Here is a 16,305-nt window from a genome sequence, read left to right on the forward strand (position 1 = left end):
ACATTGCAATTCATTGTTATGTTTTCCCATCTATTGCTGGACTAGGAGGAAGAGGGAGCGAGACAAAAGACAGGACAGTAAGCCATTTTGATGGTAATCACATACAAGCAGTCTGGTGGTCAAGGCCTATGCAATCCTGAATCTGTTTACATTATTAGCATAGGCTGATAGGTAGTCATTTGTTGGGCTTGCTTATTTCCTACTATTCAGACTCTGTAAATTACACACAAGAAGAAATCAGCAAACCCCCCCCACACACACACACACACATACATAAAGAACAGGGAGCTACTTCAGGATATAGCAGGCTAGGAAACAAAGACTCAAATTTATGCACAAAAGAAAAGGCATGGATATGTGCTTGTTTTCCATGTACATAATTTGAATACATTTAGTTTAACTACAAGATGATGTGTTACGTGATGAACTGGCTTGATGATGAACTGTCAAGTGATTAAATGTTTCAGTGATGAACAGTCAGGTGATGAAGTATTAGTGATGATCTGTCAAATGATGAAAACTGTCAGCAAATCCTCCTGATTCATAAAATGTAAAGACAGCAGACAGACTATAAAATCTGCCTTACTTCCATACTGTAGCTGTCGTATAGCCACCACTTCTGCTCATCATAATATTCAACAGCCATAAAGTCATTTAGGTTTTGATTCTGTCCTCTTTCTATTTAGGGATCCTCTGTATTTCTCTCATTCATTTTTGGATCCTGTAACCATTTTTATCTCCAGTACCTCCACTAGGAGAGTATTCCAAGCATCCACCACTCTCTCTGTGAAAAAGTATTTCCTGATGTTATTCCTATGTCTACCATACTGCAACCTCAATTCATGTCTTCTTGTTCCAATGCCTCTCCATTTCCGGAAAAAGATTTGTTGAGCATTATGTAATCTCTCTCAAGTATTTAAACTTCTGTTATCACATCTCCCTATCCCTATTTTTCTCTAGGATATACATATTCAGGTCTTCAAATTTCTTTTCATGTGTCTTTGGCACAAACCCCATACTGGCAATCAGCATTCTTACCTCACCATCTATAATGCCCCGGAACACTGAAACCAAGATGGGCTGAAACATCGGAGGACCTTCTGCTGGGTTCACTTTGAGGATGTTTTCCACAACCTAAAATAAGCAAATACAGCAAAAGATGTCAATATAGCATATAACAACTTCTAAAAAATAATAATAAAAAGATCAATATGAACAAAAAACATACCTGTTAATCTATTATATTAGTATAGTGCACTCTAAACTTAAAAGGATAATCATATGTACTTAGAAAGCCTGGTCGCCGAGGGGAAAGTGGGTGCTCAAGAGCTCTTCCTGGATTGTCACCTAGAGAAGAGGCTCCTGCATCACCTCTTATTTTACTATAATTTAGTCCCAGAAACAGGGGAAGAGGAGGAGGACTAGCAATCATATTAAGAGATTCTTTCCACTCCACCATCTTAGCATCAAATTCCACAGCAGATCTTGAAATTCTTTCCTGTAAACTTTGATCGGATCAGTTAGAAGAAGGTCTAATAATTACTCTATTTTACATACCCCCCAAAAAATGGTCCACAGCTAAAACCAACCTTTTTGAATTCCTCCTCACTAACTCAACAGCAGGCCCCTATAACCTACTGACCGGCGATTTAAATATTCACCTAGAACAATCAGAGCAAGGTGACTCCAAAGACTTATTATCCTTTATTTCTTCATTAGACTTCTTTGTGCCGGCCCCTGAAAAGACCCACCAAAAAGGCCACCAATTAGATCTAGTCACCTTTTCCTCTAAAGAACTAGACAACCTCAAAATCTCCTGGAAGCAAGCTACCTGGACTGATTCTTTATGGTCAGATCACCGACTATGTAACTTCCAACTTAATTGGCAAGCAAGACATTCTCTTATCAAACCCAAAGAGGCAAAAAGGAACAAAGTTATGATAGCTAGCAGAGGTTCGGTGAACCCAGTGGAATTCTGGTCACATTTTGACTTGACTTCTAACCCAGACTTAGAGTCCTTTTCTGTAGATTCTTGGAACAACATGAGTATACAGATACTAAACAAAATGGCCCCCGTCAAAGTAAGAAGAAAGAGGAAAAATAACTTAGAAGGCTGGCTTGACAACAAGTTAGGAACACTGAAACGGGAGCTAAGAAAACTTGAAAGACAATGGCTGAAAACTGGAGACAACAAAGGAAGGGCGAACTGGAGACAAAAGCTAAAAGAATACAAAAAACTTATAACAATTAAAAGCACTAACTTTTATGCTCAAAAAATTGGTTCACCAAACATCAACACCAAAAACCTTTTCAATCTAGTAAACAATCTCTATGACACACTGGCCAATTCCCATTCTACCTCAGACTCCCCCCCACCCCCCCCCCCATCTGCAGATACGCTGGCGGAATTCTTTAACAACAAAATCACCAATTTGAGATCCAAACTGCCAGTCTTCTCATCCAATCATTTGAACTACCCAGTAGCGCAATACAAAGATGGTCCTAGGGTAGACATGTCCTGGAATAAATTCATCATTCCTTCTTGGGGTTAATTCTGCAAACTTTACATGAAATACGCTGATTCTTACTGTAGACTAGACTGTTGCCCACCAAACGTTATGAAAGCTGCCCCTGTCACCTTCAAAGCAAAGTTATATAACTGGCTTTCTTCTCTATTACTGACCGGTACATTTCCCGAGGATTTAGGTCAGATTCTGATCACCCCGATCATAAAAAATCCGACATCAAACTACAGTCCAATTGCAAGCATCCCCTTATTTATAAAGCTGATGGAAGGCCTAGTCAACCAGAATTTAGTAATGTATTTGGACAATTTCAACATTCTGCAAGAGAATCAGTCAGGTTTCCGTTCAGGCTTTAGCACTGAAACAGTTATAGCCACACTACTAGATCTCCTACATAATTTATTCAGATCTAAGCAGTGCCTTTGACCTAGTCGATCACGACATTCTAATTGACTGCCTGGAGTCAATAGGACTTTCTGGTAAAGTGTTAAACTGGTTCCAGGGTTTCTTGAGCAAACGATCTTACAAAGTCTACAGTGATAATAAACAATCCCGCAGATGGACAAACACTTGCGGGGTCTCCCAGGGTTCCCCTCTATCCCCTACCATGTTTAACATCTACCTTGCCCAAGTAGGGAATCTATTGAAAAACTTAAAAGTCAAATTCTATATCTATGCAGATGACATCACTCTAGTTCTTCCTCTCACAAGCCTCACTTCAGAGACAACAAAACACCTGGCATTTGTCCTAAAACAAATCGAATTGTGGATGACAGAATTCAAACTGAAACTCAACTCAGACAAAACCAAAATTTTTCTCGCAAGCCCTAACGATAAAATCAAAGATTCAAAAATTTCCTTGAATGGTCAGGACTTCCCTATTGTCGATTTCTTAAAAATCCTGGGAGTGACTCTTGACCGTTACCTTATTTTAGACACTCACATGGATTTACTGACTGGAAAATGCTTCTCGACATTATGGAAACTAAGAACCATCAGAAAATACTTTGATGCAGCATCATTCCGTTTACTGGTCCAGTCTTCTATTCTAAGCATGCTGGACTACTGCAACATTATCTATTTGGGAACGTTTAAGAAAACCCTTCAAAGACTCTGAATTATTCAAAATTCTGCAGTACGCCTGATTTTCGGTTTAAAAAAATGGGAACACATAAGTCCCTATTATCAAAAACTCCATTGGCTGCCCCTCGAAGCAAGAATTTTGTTTAAATTTTCTTGTCTCTGCTTCAAATCAGTCTTTGCTTAGGCCCCTATGTACCTGGTTTCCCACTTTAATCTGGGTTATACTACCAGGCCCACACGTATAATCCACATATTTTCCCACCCAACAATAAAAGCCTGCTGTTACAAAAGATTCTTGGACAGAACTCTAGCTTTCCAGGCAGGCAAACTGAACAATTGGCTGGGAAACATTATCACCCACTCCTCATCCTATTTTAGTTTTAGAAAATTAGTAAAAACAAAACTGTTCAACCAATTTGTTACCTAAGAATTTGTCTGTTCATTACCCCTCTCCTTTTCTGTTCATCACCTCTCCTACTCTGTACTATGATATTCATTGCTTCTACATTGTAACATTGCCGCCGATTGTCCAGCTTTCTTATTGCATTTGCATTCTTTGTACTTGTATTCATTGATTCTACATTGTAACTATATCGCTGATTGTCCAGCTCTTCTTACTGTAAACTGCCTAGGACTACCATGGCTTTGGCGGTATATAAGAAATAAAATTATTATTATTATTTTATAATAGCACTGTCTACTGACAAAACAGGCAACTAGAAGCAGCTTTTGCTCTTGCTTCTAGCACAAAACAAGCTAAGAAGTATCCTTTATCTCCCTGCAAGAGCATGTCAAGTACTAGAAACCAAATTATGCAGTGTTGCATGCTGAATCTAAAGCTATCTTCAGAAACTGTTTAAAGTGAGTTTTACATCAAATCACACATAAAATATGTAAAAATTAATATTTAGTTGAATATACAAATAGTTTGAACTAATTCATTCCACGTCAACCAGATATAGGAGAACTCACACACCCTCCAACCAAAAACGTCAAAAGAAAAAAACTGTACGACAACCTCCTAGCCACTCAAGCTGCAAAACTCAACCCACAACTCTACAACCTATTGACCACAACCACAGACTACAAAACATTCAAAAAAGAAATAAAAACCCTTCAATAAAACACATAAAACCGAACTAACACCTGCATCACCTGTAACTACTACATACGAACTTCTAATATCATGACAACTCAGATGTAATCCTTAACAACTCAAAGAAATGTACAAACTACTCCCTAAACACTTCTAATATCCGGACAAACCATTTGTAATCTGCCTTGAACCACAAGGTAATGGCGGAATAGAAATCCCTAATATAATGTAATGTAATAATTGTCTTTAAAATGTCATTTGAGCAGTTAATTTAATGTTGTTTAACAAAATCTAGCAAAGAGGCCATATTTTGTTTGCTTGTTTCACTCATAAGCTTCCTGCTGACCATAAGACGCCTAATATAATGTTCCCTCCTCTCCTGATTGTACACATGACTAGCAGTCTCAGCTGTCATGTTTTACATAGCATTCTATGGACTGGGTATGTGATGTTCATTCTGGAACCACCATGGGCTTGCTCAGAAATACCTTGCTCTCTACTGTTATGGCATTGGTAAGAGAAGGTTCAGAGACTCAAGAGCAGAATCCAGCATTTTCCCACTGGGACCTGTCCATTTGTTGTTGCTTAATGTCTTACCATCTAAAGCAGTCAACAAGTGCCTGAATGGTAGTTCACCTATTGTGACATTTCCGCTCCCCGAGACGGTCATGTCAGAGTGAAACCCCGGTCTCAGTCTCTTACTCGAGACCAGACTCTCCCTGAAAAGGATCAGGAAGAAGATCCTGAAAGCCCAGCTGCCTATCCTGAGTCTTCTAGCCTAGAGCAGTGCCCTGAGTATAGGTTAACTGCCCGGCCCAGAAAAGCTTCCAGTCACACTAAGGGATTTAATCAAGCTCCCAGTGATATTCTACCCTTTAGCCTGAGGGGGAGCCCAAGAACACACAAGCTAGGCACACGATCTCCCAGTGTAGGGCGTGGCCCTAAGCCTGTTAAGCAGCTCTCCAGAGCATTAAAGGAGGCTGCCCAAGAGAGTCTGGGGGAGAGAGTTCTCCGGGCCAGGAGAAGGCCAGACCTCACTCCAGAGCCAATGGAGTGTGAGGCTCCAATGCCTCAGGAGCCAGCAGAGCTGCTGGATACACCAGAAAGCATGGACCTGGATGAAGGGTGTATGCTGGAGACCGGTATGGAAGAAGCCATGGATGTGGGCTTGGCAACTTTCCACTGAACACTACAGGTACAAGGCTGTACAGCAATAATAGTGGAGAGGATTTTTGGCAGAACTGTTTGATTGTTTTGTGCTGTAAAGACAAGCTCAGAGCAGTGCTGCACCAGCTTGATTGGATTGCTACATGGCAGCTGTGCAGGAGCTCAGGAGAAGCTCAAAGAACTGTGAGCTAATCAGGGCTGGAAATTGAGGAGCCTGCAGTAAGGCTTCAGTTTTTGTATTTTGTGTTTTTGCTTAAAGTTTACCTGGTGAAGAAACTGGACTGTGTTAGTTAGTAAGCCCAGGACGCCAGCTCAGGGCTGGATAAGTGCTTAAGAGACTAATTGTGCAGTGTTTTTCAGAGCCTGTGTGATCAGGTAGAGCAAGCACTAAAACCTGGACTGGAAGTATAACTGATAGCAAGCTTGCTGTGCTTTCACTGGACTGGGGTGAAAGTTAAAAGGCTTTTTGTTTTCTGTTTTCTTTCTTTTTGCCCTTGTTTGGGGAGAAAGGAAACTTGGACTATGATAATGGATGATATGATTTATGTGGCAAGTGATTAATTAAACTTTGCACATTATTTTGTTCAACTTGACTCACGGTGCTTTATTTTTAGCAAAGCCCAGGATAGTGAGACACCAGTGAGGTCTCCCCCTTTGGGAGCCACGTCAGGAGTGTGCTACCCTCTACCGGAGGTCTTCTGAACTTTACTAAGACCCCGGCAGGTGACAAAATGGTGGCAGTGGTGGGATTTTGAGCACACTCTACTGGTGGTTTCAAGTTTGAACCTATAAAAAAAAAAAAAAAAAAAAAAAAAACGAAAATTTTGCAGTTTTTTTTTTTTGCTTCATAATTTTTCTTTTGGAGTGTTCCCGTGACACAGGACGACGCTGCCGGAACCACACCCGACTATACTTCTGAGGGACCACCGGAAGGACCAGACCAGAAGGAAGTGCCTGAGTCGGGAGTAACAGGACGTACAAGCACAGCCAGAACGACTGGAGGCCAAGGAGGCCTATTTACCAAAGGCGCAGACTCGTCAGTACCTCAGGTAAAGAGTACCTAGGGAGGGGACTGACGAGGATACGAGAGGTATCGGTTAAGATACTCCTCGGGGTTAAAACAAAGAGGGATAGTTTACTCTCTCTGGTGAGACCGCACTTGGGTTTCCTTTTTTGTGTTTGTCTTTTTACACAGGTCGGAGGATGGACCCACAGCAATTCCTGGCGGTGCTGGCGCAAGAAAGACGTCAACATGCAGAGGACATACAGAACCTGATAAAAGCGAATCAGGAGATGTGGCATGCTGGACAGCAAGCCGCGAGGCGGCAACATGATGAAATTCTATTGGCCATGGGCGAGCAGACCAAGGTCTGGGCTCAGACATTACACCCTATGGTGACCAACCCAGGCGCAGCGCATCCGCCGGGTCCTCCGGCGCAGCCCATGGTAGGACAAATTCCATTACACACATTGAATTTGTGCAAAATTTCTCCTGGGGACGCGCCTGATGAATTTTTAAACGCCTTCGAGCGTATTGCAACAGCAGCCGGATGGCCCCCTGATCAGTGGGCCGTGCGTCTGTTGCCTTGCCTGGCCGGGGAAACTCTATCTGCCTTTCAGACTCTCAGTCCTGAGCAAGCTAGTGATTATGCCACAGTAAGAACACACATCTTAGATTACCTAGGATATACCTGTGAGCACTACCGACAGAAGTTTAGAGCCACGCAGTTACTAGCAAAAGAAAGACCCAAAGCGTTGGTACAGAGGCTGTCAAAACTGGCAGAAAGGTGGCTACAGCCTCACCTGTCGGATCCTAGGGCCCTCTTTGCGGAGGTTGTGAGAGAGCAGGTGCTCGAAGCAGTCCCCAAAGATTTGAGGGGATGGATCCGCAGGCAAGGCTGTCAGACTTTACCAGAGGTGGTGGAGGTAGCCGAAGCATTCATAGATGCTCAGAGCTCTTTTGAGGAAAGAAAAGCTGACAGGCCCAGTAGAGGGGAAACAGGGAGAGAACAGCCTCCATGGTCCAAGTCCCTGGATTCCCAGAATTCCCCCCAGAAGAAACCGCTAACCAGTACTCCTAGGAAGACAGGGCAGGATACGAGCCTCCGGTGCTTCAAGTGTGGGAAGCAGGGGCATACCCAGCGATATTGCCAGGAAAAAAGGGATTATGTAGCCTCACAAGGGGTGGGGGCCGAAAGAGGGTATATGGTATGTGTTTCGGTGGGAGGTCAGGAAACTATGGCCCTAGTAGATACTGGTGCCGATCAGTCCATGATGGCCACCGGGTTTTGGAGAAAGCTTTTTCCCAATGAGAAGTTAAAAACAGAGACTCGTGCAGTTTCCATCCGGTGCATCCATGGTGACCAAGTCCGGTATTCCCTTAGGCCTACAACCCTGCTGCATGGAAGTAAGGTGTACCGGGTCCCTATAGCTTTAGTACCCAAAGCCCCTTTCAACCTCATCTTAGGGCGAGATTGGGCCGGGCTAGGGGAGTACCTAAAAGAGAGACAAGGTATGGTTAATACACGCTCTCAGGGACCGCTGGCCGAAGAGCCAGAAGGAGAGTTAGGAAGAATCTTCCCTTTCAAAGGAGAAGCCTTCCAAAAATATACCCCAAAACAAGCTCGTAGTTCTAGAGCTAAGAGAAGGAGACAGCAGCAAGAAAGGAGCCAGGCCCAAAAACAGGTAGCCCAGGATAAGGACGTGCCATGGCTGCCTCAGGAAGTGAGGGAAACCTTCCCGACCTTTGCCGTGGAGCAGAGGGCAGACTGCTCATTGCAAGAAGCTTGGCAGCAAGCCTCGGGCCCTCAAAAAGGTGTAACTACCTTTAGAATAAAGAAGGGCCTGTTATATAGGGAAGGCCCGAGAGAAGGCTCTGGGGGTAAAGGGGAGCAACTCATGGTACCTCTAGGGTTCCGTAAAATGGTTATGCAAGCGGCGCATGATCACCCCTTAGCGGCCCATAAGGGAGCCGAGGGGACCCAAAGACAGGTAACCCAGAGATTCTTTTGGCCAGGGGTTATACAAGATGTCACTAATTTCTGTAAATCCTGTCCCGAATGTCAGAGGTTATCCCTAAACAAACCCCCTAAGGTTCCTCTCATTCCCTTACCCAGAATCGAGGAACCTTTGTCAAGATTGGCGATGGACATAGTAGGCCCATTGGAGCGAACACCCCGGGGTTTCAGCTATATATTGGTAGTAATAGACATAGCTACCCGTTTTCCGTGGGCTTTTCCCTTGCGCAAGACTACATCTACGGCTATCATGAAGGAACTGATGGGAATATTCTGTACTATGGGATTTCCTCGTGAGGTCCTGACTGACCAGGGGAGTAATTTTATGTCCAGAGACATGGAGCAGTTTTGGCAAGGGTTCAAGATTAGGCACATTAGAACCTCGGCCTATCACCCACAGGCAAACGGGGTGGTAGAGCGGTTCAACCAAACGCTAAAGCAAATGCTCAAGAAAGTACTAAAAGGAGACATGAGGGATTGGGACTTGTTTATGCCCCTGGTATTGTTTGCAGCTAGGGAGAGAATCCAGGACTCCTTAGGGGTAAGCCCCTTTGAGATGCTCTTTGGGAGGTGTCCAAGGGGGATCCTGGACATGATAAAGGAAGGATGGGGAGCTATTACGGAAAAAGATGAGGACATAGTTTCTTACCTGACCAGTTTGAGGAATAGATTGGCACGGGTGGCCAAGATAGGCAAAGAGAATCTGGAGTGGAGTCAACGGAAGCAGAAGGTATATTATGACCGGAAGACTAAAAACAGACAGTTACAAGTGGGCGAACGGGTGTTGGTCCTTATTCCCTCTGATCCGCATAAATTCTTAGCCCAGTGGAAGGGACCGGCCACTGTCATCGAACGCCTAAATGAGGTGGATTATAGGGTTAAGGATGATAAAGGGAGAAAACAAACCTACCATATTAACCTGTTAAAACCTTGGAGGGATCGGGAAGTATTGGCCTTACTCGCGCAAGAGAGCCAGGAGGATGAATTTGGACCCCAGGTGACAGAGTTAGACCAAAAAGAGGAGGTCAATTTAGGACCTGAATTAGACCCTAGACAGGAACAACAAATGAGGGAACTAGTAGATAGCTTTGGGGATGTATTCTCCGTGACCCCCGGACACACACAAGTGGTGACCCACGATATAGTAACAGACCCGGGTAAAGTGGTAAGGGTCAAGCCTTATCGGCTGTCGGAAGGAAAAAGGAGACTAGTCCAACAGCTAGTGGAGGAAATGATAAGCCTAGGGGTGATAGAGCCCTCCACTAGCCCGTGGTGTAGCCCCATAGTAATAGTGCCCAAAGCGGACGGCACCCCCCGCTTTTGTATTGATTTCCGCCAACTGAATGAAGTGTCCAAGTTTGACGCTTTCCCGATGCCTAGGGTTGACGAGCTCTTAGATCGTCTGGGCCAGGCTCAATTTCTCACGACACTGGACCTCACGAAAGGTTACTGGCAGATCCCGCTCACTGAGACAGCCAAGCCCAAGACCGCTTTTAGTACCCCCAAGGGTTTATACCAATTCACTAGAATGCCATTTGGACTTCATGGCGCGGCGGCTAGTTGCCAACGCGGAATTAACGAAGTCCTACGCGAACACCACGACTACGCGGAAGCGTATCTAGATGACATTGTAATATATTCCCCGTCGTGGCAGGAACACTTGGTGCAGGTAGCAGCGGTACTGAGGGCATTAAGAAAGGCCGGGTTTACCATTAACCCAAAGAAATGCTTCTTGGGACAGAAGGAGGTGAGGTACCTAGGCTATATAGTGGGGCGGGGACAGATAAGACCCTTGGTGGACAAAGTCCAATGCATCAGGACCTACCCACAACCTGTCTCCAAGAAACAGTTGAGGGCTTTCTTAGGATTAATCGGGTACTATAGGAGATTCATCCCATTCTTTGCTTCCCGAGCCAGCCCGCTTACTGACATGTTGAAGAAGGAGAGATCCGATAGGTTACAATGGGAACCCAGAGGTAGGGAGGCCCTGGAGGATCTCAAAAAAAGTCTATGCGCCCACCCAGTATTGGCAGCCATAGATTTTAAGAAACCGTTAATTCTCCAAACAGACGCCTCTGGTAGTGGTGTGGGTGCTGTTCTTAGCCAGGAGATTGAGGGGATTGAACACCCGTTGTTATATCTCAGTCGGAAGTTACATCCGAATGAGAAAAATTACGCAACGGTAGAACTAGAGTGCCTTGCAGCAAAGTGGGCTATGGAAACTCTGGGGCATTATCTAGAGGAACGCGAGTTCACGCTGGTCACTGACCATGCTGCGCTGAAGTGGCTCCATACTATGCGCAATAACAATGCCAGGTTAACACGCTGGTATCTAGCCCTACAAACGTTTAGATTCAGGGTAGTGCATAGGCCTGGGAAGCTTAACACCAATGTGGACGTCCTGTCTAGAATGTACGAGACACCCCAGCAGAAGCAGAAGCCTCAGACTAGGCAGCCTTTAAGTGAGGGGGTATGTGACATTTCCGCTCCCCGAGACGGTCATGTCAGAGTGAAACCCCGGTCTCAGTCTCTTACTCGAGACCAGACTCTCCCTGAAAAGGATCAGGAAGAAGATCCTGAAAGCCCAGCTGCCTATCCTGAGTCTTCTAGCCTAGAGCAGTGCCCTGAGTATAGGTTAACTGCCCGGCCCAGAAAAGCTTCCAGTCACACTAAGGGATTTAATCAAGCTCCCAGTGATATTCTACCCTTTAGCCTGAGGGGGAGCCCAAGAACACACAAGCTAGGCACACGATCTCCCAGTGTAGGGCGTGGCCCTAAGCCTGTTAAGCAGCTCTCCAGAGCATTAAAGGAGGCTGCCCAAGAGAGTCTGGGGGAGAGAGTTCTCCGGGCCAGGAGAAGGCCAGACCTCACTCCAGAGCCAATGGAGTGTGAGGCTCCAATGCCTCAGGAGCCAGCAGAGCTGCTGGATACACCAGAAAGCATGGACCTGGATGAAGGGTGTATGCTGGAGACCGGTATGGAAGAAGCCATGGATGTGGGCTTGGCAACTTTCCACTGAACACTACAGGTACAAGGCTGTACAGCAATAATAGTGGAGAGGATTTTTGGCAGAACTGTTTGATTGTTTTGTGCTGTAAAGACAAGCTCAGAGCAGTGCTGCACCAGCTTGATTGGATTGCTACATGGCAGCTGTGCAGGAGCTCAGGAGAAGCTCAAAGAACTGTGAGCTAATCAGGGCTGGAAATTGAGGAGCCTGCAGTAAGGCTTCAGTTTTTGTATTTTGTGTTTTTGCTTAAAGTTTACCTGGTGAAGAAACTGGACTGTGTTAGTTAGTAAGCCCAGGACGCCAGCTCAGGGCTGGATAAGTGCTTAAGAGACTAATTGTGCAGTGTTTTTCAGAGCCTGTGTGATCAGGTAGAGCAAGCACTAAAACCTGGACTGGAAGTATAACTGATAGCAAGCTTGCTGTGCTTTCACTGGACTGGGGTGAAAGTTAAAAGGCTTTTTGTTTTCTGTTTTCTTTCTTTTTGCCCTTGTTTGGGGAGAAAGGAAACTTGGACTATGATAATGGATGATATGATTTATGTGGCAAGTGATTAATTAAACTTTGCACATTATTTTGTTCAACTTGACTCACGGTGCTTTATTTTTAGCAAAGCCCAGGATAGTGAGACACCAGTGAGGTCTCCCCCTTTGGGAGCCACGTCAGGAGTGTGCTACCCTCTACCGGAGGTCTTCTGAACTTTACTAAGACCCCGGCAGGTGACACTATGTGCAGGTTTTATTTATTTATTCAATTTTCTATACTGTTCTCCCAAGGAAGCTCAGAACGGTTTACATGAATTTATTCAGGTACTCAAACATTTTTACTTGTCTGTCCCAATGGGCTCACAATCTATCTAATGTAGCTGGGCCAATAGGAGGATTAAGTGACTTGTCCAGGATCACAAGGAGCAGCATGGATTTGAACCCACAACCTCAGGGTGCTGAGGCTGTAGCTTTAACCACTATGTGGTTAAAACCTGTGTGCAGGTTTTAAGAAAAACAATCCACACTAGCTTCCTTTGTAGCTTCTCCTCAACCTAATGCATCTCTCCTCCCTCTCAACCAGTGTTTACATTAAAAGAATCACCTCCAATAGTTTGAAAAGTTTTGTTTGCTCCTCTTTCTCTCAGCCATGCAACCAAATTATCAGCAATTATTTCTGCATGAGTCTTTTCTTTAGTTGCTTTTGCAGGACAAATTGCCAGAGATATCTGTCTCCTGGCTCCATACAAACTATAATGTTTCTCTTCCACCATACCTTGATACATTTTGCCATTCTCTTCTGTCTTTACCATGACCCTGGCATCATCACAACAACCAATTAAAAAAAATGCAACTGATGCCAATCTGATGCAGTTTCTTCTCAAACTGTATTAGGGTTGTCCAGAAAAACCTAAAGTTGGAAAAATAGTGCAAATTGAAGTTTTTCCCATGAATTTGATTGCGCTTGATCAGAAAATAATTTTAAAACATTTTTAAAAGCCCATCTTGGAGTCCCTCAAAATCATTGATAACATAAAGCTCCATTTTCTTAAAATTTGCTATTATTTTTGCTTAATGGAGCAAATTTCTTGATATTATAGTCATCTACAAATGACGTTCCAAAAACTCAAGCATTTAATGTCTTCTTGCGATGGTCAGGATAAAGCCTGTGATGCTGTTCAACTCCTTGCAACAAGGCCTCACGCTGCTCTGGGTCTGTGATGATGCCAGTGGCAAAATCAGTTATCAGTTTAATACCTCACTCGGCTGTGTCATTTCATGTTCTCATTCACAGGTTCTCTTGGGTAAATAAATAATTTGATTATTAATGTATAATTGGGCCTGCAAGACAACCAAGGAAAGACCTAAGAGCAGCAACATGGTGGAAGTTACTAAAAATATTTCTCAAACTACTTAACTGTCCACAGAAAATAGTACAGATAAAAAAATTAAATCAGACTTGGTTCACCTGCAAATCTGATTTTATCACTTGATGACAGGTTGATGGCCGTGGAACAGAGAATGAACAATTTGGAAGATAGTGTAGATTGCCCATGATCTTTAAGCAGTGATAGATGATATCACCAACTGAAACTGCTAAAACAATCTCAGAATTCTAGGCTTCACCAAGGGCTAAGAAGGGAAAGACCAACTAAAATGTATGGAGGAATATTTTTTCCAAAGTTTCTAAACTTGTGGTTCAAGTTTTCATTTAAGTTACCACATATTTTTCTCCTTCACAAAAAAACAAAACAACAACCCAATCTATTGTAATGAAGAGATATTAAAGGCAACAAAAGCAGTAAAATCTTTACAGTGGAATCTCCTTATCCTTGCTGACTTCACTAAACATATAGTTTAATTTAATTTTAATTTAATTTAATTCTTATATACCGCTAATAACCGTGAGGTTTCTAAGCGGTTTACAAAAATGATGCATTAAAGATACAATAAATAAAAACTAAATAAATAAGATAGGTACTTGGAAATTCCCTAACTGTCCCAAAGGCTCACAATCTAACTAAAGTACCTGAAGAAACAGTATGAAAAATAAAAATAAAAAGACAGAGGTAGAGGTAGAGATAGAAATGAAATATTCCAACAAGTAATGAATAAATAATTTAAAGATAGAATTAAAATAATAATTAAAGTAAACAAAATAGAGATAAAAATAAGCATAGAGAGAAACAGAAACACACTCCAAAAAAGCATCAAGATCTTTGACTTGTAATTATTATGATCATTTAACACCAGATTTTAAATGCCTTTCTGGAATATATCATATCCCTATCCCTCTCCATACCCACCTCCATCTCCACCCCAATTCACTTCAACCACCATTCCCATTCTATTCTTTAACTGCCGTCAACCCCAGTTCCGATGGCTATCATCTGGGTCCCAAGTTTCCTCCAAGAACAAGCGACATCTCTGGCAAGGTAATCTCCACTGCTGCCGCACATGATGCAAAATCCTCAGAGGTAGACCCTTCGGAATGGGGGAGGAGTGAAGATGGTGTCTGGTACCCTGCTGGAACGGGCTCCCGAACCAACCGTTGGTCTGAGCGTCGGACTGCAGCTCTCCTCTGTGGGCTCTCCCCTGCTGGAACGGGGGAGGGGTGTAGATGATGCTAGGTGCCCTGCTGGAAAGGGCTCCCGATCTGGCCACTAGTGAAACTGGCAGTTGGTGCCGAGCACCGTCAGCACTGCTCCTCCTGTAGTTCTCTCCCCTGCTGGAATAGGGGAGGGGTGTAGATGATGCTAGGTGCCCTGCTGGAAAGGGCTCCCGATCTGGCCACTAGTTGACATATAGAAGCGGTTTTTTGGCTCTTAGAGCTCTGGAGCCAGATATGGGCTGTTTGTTCTAACATGTAAGAAAAGTGACTAAAAAAAACACTATAAAAATGTATACATATATGTATTCTGTTCAGCTAGAAAGCTGTATTGTGTCACAAGAATATCTGATTATACAAATGTGAATCTTTTATCTTTGCATTGTACGAGTATACCTGCTTTGCCTATATTATAAGTTTCTAATTTCTTTTTCCTGTTGTTATGAAAGTGGCAGGAAGGATGTATCTTTTTGCGCTACCAACCATATCTTTATAGGGAGGCTCAATGTGTGGAAATGAGTTTGTCTTATTTATGGTTTTGTTCTTGTTATGCTTTCACATATTTGATATTATAACTTGTTAAACAGATAAAAGGGATTATTTTTTTATTTTTATATCCATTAGGCTCCTTCTCTTCTGTTTATAAGTGGTAAGGTTTAAAAGGAGTTTAAAAATCACATTATTTTAAGCTGGCCTTCACTGTAGACTTGACAGTCTAAATTCCTAGGTATTGTCTGCATATGAATGTTACTGCTATATTTGATTGAGCTTTTCTATCTGAATGGAATTCTTTTATTACTTTATTATATTATTTTGTAAACCGCTTTGTTCTTATTTATAGTTTAATTGATATAGCAATAATTTTAATAAACATAAACTATGGTTTGCTATTTCTATGGATAGTTTGAGGCTAACTTCGCTAAATTTTAAAGGGATATCCTATCCTATCAAGAGAAAGAAGATTTGGATGTACTGTACTTTAAGAAATTGCTAACTTCTATTCCATTTATGCAAGAAACACACATTTCTGAGCACAATATTGCTTCTCCAGGCATCAATAAGAAAAACAGTGTTACCATTTAATTCTCTAAAACTTTATTCTATACTGTTGCATCACATCTTGCTGATGCAGGAGGCAGATGAATTCTTACTGTAGCAGTGATTAATCAGAAAAAAACTATATCTATATCTTAATATCTATGCTCCCAACTTGGACAAACCTTACTTTTTGGAGATTTATCAAAACAAATATCCTTGCTCCAATTGCATTTGATATGGACAAAAAATATAGATATGGACAGAAAGGGCCCGATTCTGTAT

At 43.0% G+C, this 16,305-nt stretch overlaps 1 protein-coding gene across 7 annotated transcripts in view; it reads right to left on the reverse strand.

Moving 5' to 3' along the window:
• Positions 1–16,305, reverse strand: part of IPO11 (importin 11) — a 568,146-nt gene that overhangs the window by 290,300 nt on the left and 261,541 nt on the right. For all 7 annotated transcript variants that reach the window (XM_033930425.1, XM_033930408.1, XM_033930455.1 and 4 more), the window contains exon 25: positions 1,039–1,134. In XM_033930425.1, coding sequence (XP_033786316.1) covers positions 1,039–1,134 — 96 coding nt within the window. The remainder of the gene's footprint in view (positions 1–1,038; positions 1,135–16,305) is intronic.

Source organism: Geotrypetes seraphini, chromosome 1 (genome assembly GCF_902459505.1).
Source record: "Geotrypetes seraphini chromosome 1, aGeoSer1.1, whole genome shotgun sequence".
Taxonomy (NCBI): Eukaryota; Metazoa; Chordata; class Amphibia; order Gymnophiona; family Dermophiidae; genus Geotrypetes; species Geotrypetes seraphini.